At 40.9% G+C, this 13,180-nt stretch overlaps 1 protein-coding gene across 1 annotated transcript in view; it reads left to right on the top strand.

The window, feature by feature from the left end:
* The window catches only part of LUZP2 (leucine zipper protein 2), a 610,103-nt gene that overhangs the window by 350,374 nt on the left and 246,549 nt on the right, over nt 1-13,180 (top strand). The window contains exon 5 of the mRNA XM_084828127.1: nt 3,031-3,093. Coding sequence (XP_084684253.1) covers nt 3,031-3,093 — 63 coding nt within the window. The remainder of the gene's footprint in view (nt 1-3,030; nt 3,094-13,180) is intronic.

Consider the following 13,180-nt stretch of genomic DNA (forward strand, 5'->3'; position numbering starts at 1 on the left):
AATCCCTGAAATCTATTCCTCACCTCCACTGTATATTCATAAGGAATATGATTTAGGTCATACCTGAATGGTTTAGTGATTTTCCCTACGTTCTTCAATTTAAGCTGAAATTTTGCAACAAGAAGCTCATGCTCTGAGCCACAGTCAGCTCCAGGTCTTCTTTTTACTGAGTGTAGAGCTTCTCCATCTTTGGCTGCAAAGTACATAATCACTCTGATTTTGATATTGACCATCTGGTGATGTCCATGTGTAGAGTCGTCTCTTGTGCTCTTGGAAAAGAGTGTTTGCTATGATCAGCGTGTTCTCTTGGCAAAACTCTATTAGCTTTTGTGCTGCTTCATTTTGTACACCAAGGCCATGCTTGCCTGTTATCCCGGTGATTTCTTGACTTCCTACTTTAGCATTCCAATCCCCTATGATGAAGACGACATCTTTTTTTGGTGTTAGTTCTAGAAGGTGTTGTAGGTCTTCATAGAACCGATCAACCTCAGCTTCTTCGGCCTCAGTTGTTGGGGCATAGACTTGAATTACTGTGATGTTGAATGGTTTGCCTTGGATTCGTACTGAGATCATTCTGTCGTTTTTGAGATTGTACCCCAGTACTGCTTTTCCCACCCTTTTGTTGACTATGAGTGCTACTCCATTTCTTCTAAGGGATTCTTGCCCACAGTAGTAGATATGATGGTCACCTGAATTAAATTCACCCATGCCTGTCCATTTTAGTTTGCTGATTCCCAAGATGTCGATGTTCAATCTTGCCATCTCATGTTTGACCACCTCCTGCTTTCCTTGATTCATTGATCTGACATTCCAGGTTCCTAAACAATATTGTTCTTTACAGCATCGGATTTTCCTTTCACCACCAGACACATCCACAGCTGAGTGTCCTTTCGGCTTTTGGCCCAGCCGCTTCAATCTTTCTAGTGCTACTTGGAAATACTCTCTGCTCTTCCCCAGTAGTCTATTGGACACCTTCCGACCTGAGGGGCTCATCTTCCAGCGTCATCTCTTTTAGCCTTGTGATACGTTCCATGGGGTTTTCTTGGCAAGAATACTGGAGTGGGTTGCCATTTCCTTCTCCAGTGGACCGCATTTTGTCAGAACTCTCCGCCATGACCTGTTCGTCTTGGGTGGCCCTGCACGGCTTATGCCATTAGCTTATGGCTTCACTCAGTTACGCAAGCCCCTTTGCCACAACAAGGCAGTGATCCATGAAGGGGAGAGAAATACATAGGGTATAGAATATTAGCAAATATTTGTATTAAACTGTTTATTCTAAAATCGATAAAATGTTATTAAAAATTATAACATGGGAATCCAGCCTGTTATGGGACAAATAAATCAGCTGAATACCTTCTCCTTCATTAGCTTTGTGCATGGAGCAGTCTATTTTGGTTCTATTTTTGTCTTTTGTGAGGCGGGGGGCAAAGCTCTTGTCTGACTCTGAGCAAATTAAGGTAATAAAATGTAACATAAACATTCGTATCTTATTTAATAATAATATCTTATTTAAATGTGAATGGTTTTATAGCTTATATAGTGTATTTAAATCATTTTTAAATTTTTGTGAACCACCTAGAGAGCTTTGGCTATGGGGCAGTATAGAAATATAAATGAAATGAATGAATGAAGTCTGCTCTTTTCTCATATCTATCACCACCACTAGTTTTCCATTCAGGAAGTTTACATGCTAGTTATATGGCCAAGCCTGGAGTACAGGGATAGACCCAAGTTTTGATAAAGGGCCAAGAAGATGCAAAAAGGAAAAAGTATAGGAGAACAGGAATAGAGACGTATGAAAATTTCATTTGGGTTCATTTTTACTCATGCCATTTGCTAACCCTGAACACTAACACGAATGGGAGCACGATTTTCTGGAAAAACTTGCAAGTTCCCAGACTTTCAGTCACATTTGAAATGTGTGCAGTTTTTCAAAATGTGCACTTCCATGCTTTAGTCGGGGGTGGGTGGGGAGTGTGCATTTTGGGTGTGCACTTTAAGAAATGTACGCCAAAAAGAAGCTCACATTCTGGAACGGAAGTGAGACAAACTAAGCTCAGAGGTGAAAATGGGAAAATCTTGACAAGTTTGAACCTTGCCAGTTCTCCCATCCCTAGGTAGGAAGCTACACTGAGTAAGAGACCCTGTAAAGGTTCAGAAATGCTTTGCAGAAATAATTATTTCTTGAAGCAGGATTTAAAAGAGAAAATGGGTTGTATCCAATTAGGCCTTCCTATACTTGGAACAATTTCTGCCATGAATAGGGAGGGGCTGGGAGTGATTCCCCCACCCCTGAAGCTCCCTGTGCACTACCAAAATCTGGTCCGGAGGGCTGGGGGACTGCAGGGGAGAAGACAGGAGAAAATCCCACTGTACAAGCAGAGGTCCACTCAGAAGATGTTAGATTTCACTACAGTTGATTGAAAAATAGAGGAGTTGCTGCTTCCCTAAACATAAAGATGTAAAAGAAGCTGGAAGAATGTAGTGTTGGATATTAATGAATCTAAAGTACAGGTAGGTAGATTTATGTAGAGAAATAGGTGGAACAGCTTAAGACTGAAATTCAGATATTCAGAAAACATCCACTTGGGTCAGCCCTGCACCTTCAAGATAGAGATGGAGGATTGAGTGATGTAATGTCCCCCTGTGCCAAAATTCCCTGTATGCCAAAACCTCAGGTGAAGGAAAAGTGTTCAAGACTAGCATTCTCTCTGTTCTGTTATTTTTCCATGTGTAGAGAGGTATTTTGTTTTGCTTAGAAAAATGGTGGAGCATTCCATTTTCCCCCCTCCCTCCCCCCACCTTCAAGTGGCACGGTCCCCAGAGAACACCATATTTATTTATTTTTTCTAAAAGGCTGTATAATGTAGGGTACAAAGAGGAGAATCTCCTTTTTGGGAAGGTTCCCAAACCAAAAGCTGACCAACCCAAAGTGAAAGATGTATCTCTGTTGGGAATGTTTTTGTTACATCTGCCTTGCCTATTGGTAGACTTATGGATATGTATTAAATTGTTAATTTGCATTTCCAGATCAACTTTTTGAAGACTGAAATGGAGAGGAAAAGCAAAATGATTAGGGATCTCCAAAATGAGGTAAGATGATTGTCAGTTGTCAGAGACAGATTTTTGAACATAGCCACAATACTAAATATAATAATGTAGAGTTTACATAAAATATGCATATATTTGTTTCCATGGAATTTTTTTTTAAAAAATGACAAAGATTGGATGCCCAGGATGTTTACAATATTATACTACCCAGCAAGTGTGCATAACACTAGAAGTGAAATAGAGTTTTATTTAAAGCTTTATTATTACAATTATAAGAACATGCAGTTGTAAGAATACCAACATATTCACCTGTTATTACAGAAATTTAATGGATAAAATAAACTAAGAATATAATCTTAAATATAGACTTGAAGGAGTCTCATATACTATCAGCATCAAGGATGCAGTACTTTTATTATTCTACAGATCATGTATTCAAATAGGCACGTTAAAAACATTTCAGCCAAAATGTACACCAAGTAAGTATCACATAATTATCAGTCATATGGTATGCACCTTTCTGACATGATAACTGTCCAAAATTTCTGAATCAAGGTGATCAGAGAGGTGTTTTTTAAAGAAAATCACTTGGGAGTGTTCTGTATATGCATCCAGTTTAAAGAAATTCATAAGGGAATGGTATCCTCTTCTAAGGGTTCCAGGAACAGGTTCATGCAACATTACATGCTTTGTTCATGTCTCCTAGCTCTAAAAATAGGCATTTGCCTATTTTCAGTTGCAGTTCTTGGCATGTTATGGATTATGCCATTACTCCCAATTGACTGGGTAGAATGTAGTTTGTTTGTTTGTTTATTTATTTAGGCTGTAATAGAGGCAGGATTCCCACTGGTCGTGTTAACGTCAGTAGTGTAGGACTACTGCCCTGTTCTTTGTAGCCTCTGTATTGACATCCTGATCCCTCCAGAGACCTATCCTATTGACCAGTTGAAGATGAACCCTTGTGTAAGATTATATCTTGTGATTACAACCTGTGTTTGGAACCTGTATCCTGTCTACCATGTTATCCTGTCCTGGAGCCTTAGCTAACCTGGACAGAAGGCTTCTGATCCCTATCTGATGTCTTGCATTTGGTAGGCTTACTTTCCTAGGTTTCTGCTTTTAGGATGGTTAGACCACTGGTAACTCTAAGCTATTGTTTCTTCCTCTTTTTGAACCTAATGATCCTGGATTCCTGCATAAATACCTGCTTAAGCAATTGTATATACAGATGCAAACTCATGTATAGAGTGTAACTGGAAGTTTCCAAAGCAACTGCAGTGGGTTGATAAAATTTGGGGGACTATGATTATGTATAAACTTACTCAGCCAGTGCAGCAAGCAAGCAAGGAATCCTAACTTTAAGAAAGATATTTTGGCATCATGGTTTATTTCCTGTGTTGAAGCTCTTCAAACTTTTGATCAAATTCTGACCAAGTACAGTTGCCTATATTTTTCTGACTAATACACACACACACACACACACTAACATACAGTTGCATACACTCCTTTTATATGCTGCATAAATTATATTTTTACTCTTTCATTAGGTATTGGGCTCCTACTCAGGCCGTTTTACTGTAGGTGTTCCATAAGCATATCAGTTATAGATGAAGAATTACAATTAGTGAATTTTATTTATTTATTATTAAATTTATCAATTGCCCATCTGGCTGGTCACCCAGCCACTCTGGGCGATGTACAGCATATAATAAAACAGTTTAAAACAATAAAATTCTACAATAAAAACATTTTCTAAAATACCCTAACCCACCCCAAATGCCTGCCTGAACAACCACGTTTTTAATGCACGACGGAAGCTCATTAAAGAGGGGGCATGACAGAGTTCCCTAGGGAGGGAGTTCCACAGAGTGGGGGCCACCACAGAAAAGGCCCTCTCCCTCGTCACCACCAGTCTAGCTGTCCTGGCTGATGGGACAGAGAGAAGGCCATCCAAGGCTGATCTTGTTAAGCGGCCTGTCTGGTGCTGCTGGAGGCGCTCCTTAAGATAGGCTGGGCCGGAACCATATAGGGTTTTAAAGGTCAAAACCAACACCTTGAATTTGGCCCAGAAAACAACTGGTAACCAGTGCAACTCCTTCAGCACTGGAGTGATGTGATCTCACCGGCGGCTTCCTTTAATCAGGTGAGCCGCCGCATTCTGTACCAGCTGCAGCTTCCGAATTCCTTTGTTTCTTTAGTAATTGAGATTTTTTATTATGTATGTTCTTCTTTTTGTTGTCTTTATGTTGTTAACTTTAATTCAAAATAAAAACATGTCATGGGAAAAAAAGAAAGGAGGATGGCCTGCCCATTCCATACTTCTGTCTTCCATGCTTTGATTAACAACTATTTTTTTCTGGTTCTACTTTCCTGAGTTCTTAGGGTCAAATTACAGAATACATTAAGGTACAGCATAATGTGAATATTTGTCTATTTTATTTTCTTATTTAAAAGTAAGCATGGGGATATCCAGATCATGCCCAGAGTGGCTGGGGGGCAGAGGTTTAATCCCTCCTTTCCCTGTTGTGACCCTGACAAAAAAATTGCCTCTACCCAACCCCATGTGCCCATTAGGGGTAGGAAAAAAGCTTCCAGTGTGTGAGGGAAGGATTAAGCCTCCTTCTCCATGCACTGTGGTCCTCATCCATATTCCCCCACTCTTACTTTTAAATAACATGAGATAACAGAAGCAGCTACATCCTATGTATTTAATGCAAGCCTGTTAGTTACCCCCATGGGTGAACAGCGAGCTACAGGAGGGACAAGGCACACATGAAAAGACTAGTCTGAACGTGTTCATGTCCACAGGCAGTATCAGGATGTTTGTGTCTGGGAGCAGGGCTTGAGAGGCTCTATAGATCAGCCCCAGCTGAGCCCCAACATATTTGCTATTTTGCTGGCATCTGGTTCCAGTTCTGAATCTCAGCCACTTCTGTGGAGGTGCTTTTGTTCTGTTCTGGAAGGACATTTACCTATGCACTTTGTAGGTATTCTGGTTTCATCCCTAATGTTCATGCTTGTTTCCAGAATCAGCTGCAGCTGTTGGATTTATCCCCATTAGCTGCTGCCCTAGGGATGATAGTGGGTATAAACAATGGAAAGGCCTTAGTTCAGTGGTCTTCTGTATCGCTTGCATGTAGAACTTCTCCAGATCAGTCCCTAGTCTGTCCAGTTAAAAAAATCTGGGGTAACAGAGCTGAAAAAGACCTCTGTATAGGCTTTGGAGAGTCAGTATGAGTACAGTAGCTGTCAAATCACTGGACCTCACCCAGTATATGTAATGTTTAAGTGAGATGCTCAGAATTCATTAAAAATTGTTATGTTTGTTTTCTTTGCATTCATATTTTAATGAGAAATATAGTAGTCTAATGAACTATTAACTGCACACTCCTAGGTATGTATATGTAGAAGTAAATCCTATAGTGTTCAGTAGTTTTACTCCCAGGAAAGAGTGTACAGGATTGCAGCCTAACTGTATTTCTGAAACCACGAGAAAGCAAGTCTTTGAAATTATTTACCAGCCTGAAAAATGAGGTCACCTCACAAATGTACAAAGTTTGGCACAGCATCTGTTACTTTTTTTTCTTTTTAAAAAAGTAGTTAACACTTCTTGGGAAGTTTCCACTTTTGTCTATGTTACATTCAATTGCTTTGCTGAAGTCACAGCACAATCCTATAAATGTCTACTCATTGAGTTCAATGGGGCTTACTCCCAAGTAAGTGAGGATACAATTGCAGACTCAGACATCCACTTCTTATATGTATGAATGAACAATATTTTTCAAATCATTTGAGCTCTGTGAAGACCAAATGATTTCATCAGCACTATGATGGCTTCGTCCTAGGAAGTGCAGCAGTGTTTTTAAGAAGTAGGTAGGTTCCTCACAGTTCAGAAGGATTTGTACTGAGCTAGTGAAACATCTTCTTTTTGGGAGGGAGATATATTTGCTGATTTATGTATGTATATATTTATATTCCTTTTTTTTTTTACCACATATGAGACCCTCAAAATGATTCACAAACTAGATAAAATATTAAAACATAAAATCAATTAATAACAATAGCTAACTAACTAAAATAGCATTATTATGAACTAAAATCAATTAAGGATGTAATCCGATGCATGCTTAGACAGCAAGAAGTCCTACAATTCCCATTGGCTGAGGGATGCTGAGAGTTACAGGACTTCTTTCCTGTCTAAACATGATAGGTTTGTTCCTTAACTTACAAAAACTACCATTACCATTAGAGCTGTGCACATGGCCGCTCAAAATTTTCCACCCTATCTGTGGGCAGAGAAATTGGGGGAAAAAACTTCACCAAATTTCTCCAGTGGGAGAAGAAATTCTCCAGTTTCTCATGGGCAGGGATCACTATTGACAGGAGTTGGTGCACAGTTTATTTCTTTTCCCATAAGGAGTGGGGTGGGGTGGGGTGGGGTGGGGTGGAGTGTGTGTGCTGAAACATCAATGTGTTGGTAGGCTGGTCCCCGTTTTGCATCCTCCACAATGCAGATGTGAGAGGGAGAGTGCTGTGTCTAGCTCCTTAAAGTTTTCTTCCCCCATGAAAGAGGCTTCCATTGTTCTACCTCATTCTCAGGGTGTTTTATAATTTAGTTTTGTGGTGTTTTTGAGGTCACCTCATCATTGCTAGCCTCCCAGGCTGCCTGTACTTCCAGATCTGAAAAGACCAGATGGGAGGAATTACTTCATGATCCCTTCCCCTGTGCTTTAATTGAAGTGTAGGAAGCTGAGGAGGCTACAGGCTACCAGAGAGATGATTGCACAGTGAAAGACAGGACACTCATGCACACTCCTTGGCCATGTCCTAAGTAAGTTAGGCACAAGAACCCAGAACCCAACCCATGAGAATTTCTCCAAATTCCTTCGCCACTGAATTTCTTTTTGAAAGCAATTTATTTTCTATCTAATGGAATGAGAATGGCTGAAAAAAATGTGAGAGAAATTTTCAGCACAGCACTAATGATCATACACTAAATTTTGAGGATCGGACAGGGGAAAAACATTTAAACCAAACAATTTTTTAAGCAATCATTCTGAAGGCTGGAAGGGATGGGGCTAAACACGGGGTCCACAAAAAGGCTTACAATAAAATATACAGAACTCCATTAAGAGCATCCACATCAAGAAAGCCAACAAGGAAAATGGACACCAACCCCCATTCCAAAATTATTATTTTTTTTCCAGAGACATGGCCTTGTTAGTCTGTTGCAACAAAACCATTATTTTTTGTTATCTTGAAATATCTAGTTGTCAGCTAAAGGTGACATAAACCCAATTTTGGGTTTCCTTAAAATGTTTGATATCATTTTACCACATTTGGGGGTTTGTAGCTCTTCCAACTGTTTGAAGTATTTGATCCTAGGTAGCAGAAAAAGCTTTGATCCTCTGCCACTTTATATTATATAGCAGCTTGGTTGAAGCATTTGTCACCCACCAGCTCCTGTGAGACCATTTCATTTTCCACCTGCACTCTCACAAACCTCTTTGGGATGAAAATTGTGTTAAAATGTCTCTTGGGGAGTCATACAAAAAGTCCATGTTCTCCTTTCACATAAAATGCTTTAAAGGACACATAAAAATAAAAGGTATGAAATGGGAGCTTAGGGCTGCTTTGGGACTGCCTGCATCAGTTCAACTAAATGCTTACCAATGCCTAAAGAATTCTGATGAATGATATTCTTTAAATGCAATTAAAACTTAGCAGTGCTTTCATCAACGTGTTCTGCTGAGCCGAAATGCAAAATATTAGTCTTTACTGAAAACATCCCTGTTGCTTGGGCACATTGCTTGATCATGCTTTTCTGTAAAGTTTTATCTTTTCCCACTTTTTTTAATAGCCTCAAACAGGCATGAAAAACTACGCATACAATTGTTCATAAGGGATCGAAATATTGCTTTTATTCTTCGCTGGAAACTGAGTGGGATAATGATATGGTTACTTAGCTATATCCTTGAAGGTTGCATAATCCAGTCTCAACATCTATTGATGCAAACCTTTGAGCCATAATGGAAGACCGATATTGATCATGTTTGGCTGATCATATTGATTTAATAAGCAGAGATAAGAAGAAGCATTTTGCCCATTTGCGGAGGCCCTTCGTTTCTCTCTCTGTGCAAGCTGGCAAACAAACCAGGACGTCTTCCTAATGGGGAAACTGTGGTTAACAGCTTCGAAACAACCCAGGATAGTAAACCAACTTCAAACTGTGGTTTCATATCTCAGCCACCCAGACAAGCTGTGAGGAGATCCATCCCACTGTGATAGCAGTTATCCTAGCAAGGCACCAGGGAAGTCAACGGGGCAGTCCAACAGAGGGTTCATAGTGAAGGGAGTCAGGGACTAGGAGTTTAAGGCACAGGGACATGCCACTCATATGGAACAGGTCCAAATGTCTCATGAAAGTTAGATGGGATAGTTGCTAGGAGTGCCAGCTACTAATTTAGCTTGACCCAGCATGGGCTGGGGATGACTCTGCTGTGCCTCTTCTACAGAACAGTAGAAGAGAGGCAAGAGAGGAGGAGGAAAACAGGTGTCACTAACCCTCTGCCTAGATAAGAATGAGTAGCAAGTGAGGACAGGATATAAGGGAAACACTGGTGCCCACACTCTTCTGTTCCCTAGGCCAGCCCTCTGTGCTCATGGACAGAATTTGTGAAAGGAGCTAGTAACTCCAAAGAAAATGGCTTCAAAAATGTCAAGAAGGGACTTGAATTTGGAATTATAATTATAATTTTTTTCAAAAATCTGTTTTCAATTCTGTTTAACAAGGTCGTGTGCATTTAATCTCAGATTGTTTCAAATGTTTTCAGATTTCTAAGAACATAAAAACACAACAGCCCTGCTGATCAGATCAAAGACCTATCTGTCCAACATCCTGTTTCCCACACTGGCCATCCAGTAGGACCTGAAAGCTATAGCCCTGTCTTGCTATTGTTCTCCAGCAACCAGTATTTGGAGGCATGCTGCCTCTGATCTGGAAGTAGTACATATTTAGCCATCATGACTACTAAGTATTTGTCTAATTGCCTCTTAGATCCATCAAATGCTGCAATGCCATAGTCCCTAGGGGAGTATCCCAAGGTTCACAGGGTTTTTCTGATCTCCCTTTCTGAGCTCTTCCAGAAACTTGTACTGCCCTTAGCTTCAATGTCAGAGTCCTGACATTAGGAGAGCCAAAATAGGGAAGAACTGGGGATGTGGTGTGGACAGATTGGGGAGCCTTTGTATCCAAAGCCCACCCCATTCCTGGGCATATGCATACCCAACACAGGAGAGCTTATGGTTCCCTCCTAGTGCTTGGAATGGAGGGAAAACAGTTTTAAAAAGAAAAGCTGACAAGGGCTGAATCTACACATAGCAGTTTTACCATTATCAGACTGCAATGATAACTGTTGTCGCACATGACACCAACGGGCACCAATAGCTATCACTGCAGTATGATAATGGTATAACTATGTGTAGATTCAGCCAAGGACATGAAAATAAACCCCAAACCCCCCTCTTCTACCCTTGCCACACTCACACCAGCAGTTGTTTTGGATATCTCAGATGCTATGACGATGGAGCAGTTTGCATGGACATTTTGTTCTCCTGTTGCTCTTGCTGGCAGTATTTGATGGGTAGGAACCACAAATCTCCCCCATGGTAAGATGTGTGATCTTGTGCCCATTCCAGTGGAAGAAGTGTGTTTTGCCATAAGATAGATAGATAGATAGATAGATAATCCTCAACTTTCATTCTCTCCTCATAATGTGCAAAGATGCCCCCAATGTTATTTGCTAAAGTATGCGCTGTACGTGGGGTTACTCTTGAAGACAGTTTGGAAGCTGCAGCTGGTACAGAATGCGGCGGCTTGCCTGATTAAAGGCAGCTGCCGGCGAGATCACATCACTCCAGTGCTGAAGGAGTTACACTGGTTACCAGTTGTTTTCTGGGCCAAATTCAAGGTGTTGGTGACCTTTAAAACCCTATATGGTTCCGGCCCAGCCTATCTTAAGGAGCGCCTCCAGCAACACCAGACAGGCGGCTTAACAAGATCAGCCTCGGATGGCCTTCTCTCTGTCCCATCAGCCAGGACAGCTAGACTGGTGGGGACAAGGGAGAGGGCCTTTTCTGTGATGGCCCCTACCCTGTGGAACTCCCTCCCTAGGGAACTCTGCCATGCCCCCTCTTTAATGAGCTTCCGCCATGCATTAAAAATGTGGTTGTTCAGGCAGGCATTTGGGGTGGGTTAGAGTATTTTAGAAAATGTTTTTATTGCAGAATTTTATTGTTTTAAACTGTTTCATTATACGCTGTACATCACCCAGATTGGCTGGGTGACCAGCCAGATGGGCGATTAATAAATTTAATAATAAATAAATAAGTAAATAAATAAATGGAATTTTCTATTCTGCTTCAGTACAGCATGCATTTTCAGTATTATCTGCTTTCAAGTAGAATGGCAGCTATTTGCCCCCCTGAAATTGCTTTGGATGCAGGTAGCAATAACAGCTTTTGGGAAAGAAGGGCAGTACCTTCCTACAATGTAAACTACTTTGTTAAGTGGTTTTGTAGTACTGATCCATTACCTCTGGATGAAAATGGCATGTGAATGTTCCCATAGCAGAGTTTTTAATTTGACCATTATTAGAATGGGGTGTGTGTGTGTGTATCAGCAGAGAAAAAAACAGCCTTGTCAAAAATAAAATAAAAATAAAAATCCACACAATTACTAGGACACAAACACTTTTACTAGTCCATTTGCCCATACTTACCTATTCTGGGCATCATGTGGCACATCAACAAATTAAAAGGAAGAAGAGAGAGGAAAATAAAGAACCAGCTACCTTCCTGTTTGCAAAAGCTTTCCTGCCTGCTTGCCTAGATGTCACTGTTATTCACCATAGTTGAGTAGTGAAGTGGCTATTTACAAGCTTGACAGAAGAAGTCCATCATAGGAAGACATTTCTTTATACCTATTCTTTGAACTGTACAACTAATTTTCTATTTAAAAGCAACCTTACCACGATTTAAGACAACCACATGAGGCCATCACTAAGCCACTTAAGATTCAAGGCATAAGCACATCTTTCAAAAGTTCTTACAGTATTCTTAGATTTTTGACAGCACTTACTCAGAAAGGGATTATCTAGATGTTGTGACTGGACTGCTTCATATGTCTTTTAGCCTCACCTTGTAACTTTTAGTTAACGTATGATATGACAACATCATAATAGGTATTCTTTGTCCCCACAGTCAAATAGCCAATGACATGTGATGGAGGTAGAGCGATGCACAGTGACAGTATTTGCCTGTCTCCTGTACCTTTAGTTAAACTCCCATTTATTTTTCAAGCTGCATGCAAAATGAGAAAACCTGTTGCTGAAGTCCCTGTTTTTTCAAGTATGTAAGTGCAATGGAAAAAAGGTGTCTAAAGACAAAGACACATAAACATCTCTGGCATGCTAAGCTGCATGCCAGTGGGACCCCTTGGTCCCATGTGCTGAGGTGCTCATGGGGCTGCTGAGCACTAATCTGGGTGCTTGCTAACAGGGGCTTTCGAATTGATGCTTTCGAACTGTGGTGCTGGAGAAGACTCTTACGAGTCCCCTGGACTGCAAGGAGGTCAAATCAGTCCATCCTAAAGGAAATCAACCCTGAGTGCTCATTGGAAGGACAGATAATGAAGCTGAAGCTCCAATATTTTGGCCACCTAATGCGAAGAGAAAACTCCCTGGAAAAGACCCTGATGCTGGGAAAGACTGAAGGCAAAAGGAGAAGGGGACGGCAGAGGATGAGATGGCTAGATAGCATCACGGATGCAATGAATATGAACTTGAGCACGCTCCGGGAGAGAGCGCAGGACAGGAAGGCCTGCCGTGCTATGGTCCATGGGGTCACGAAGAGTCGGACACGACTGAACGACTGAACAACAACAACATATTCTTCCATTATTTGTGTGTGTGGGGAATCTCCCTCAATCCAGCTGTTCCCTGGAACCCCCCCCCCTTCACCCAAGGGTCTTCTGAGATAACTAACAGGAGGTTTGATCATGAGCTGGATGTGGAAATACAAAGCTGAGCAGAGAGGAGAACCAACTCTGTGCATGTCTACTCAGAAGTAA

The sequence above is a fragment of the Heloderma suspectum genome, chromosome 1, assembly GCF_057233095.1.
Source record: "Heloderma suspectum isolate Gila_16-S chromosome 1, 16-S_ref, whole genome shotgun sequence".
Taxonomy (NCBI): Eukaryota; Metazoa; Chordata; class Lepidosauria; order Squamata; family Helodermatidae; genus Heloderma; species Heloderma suspectum.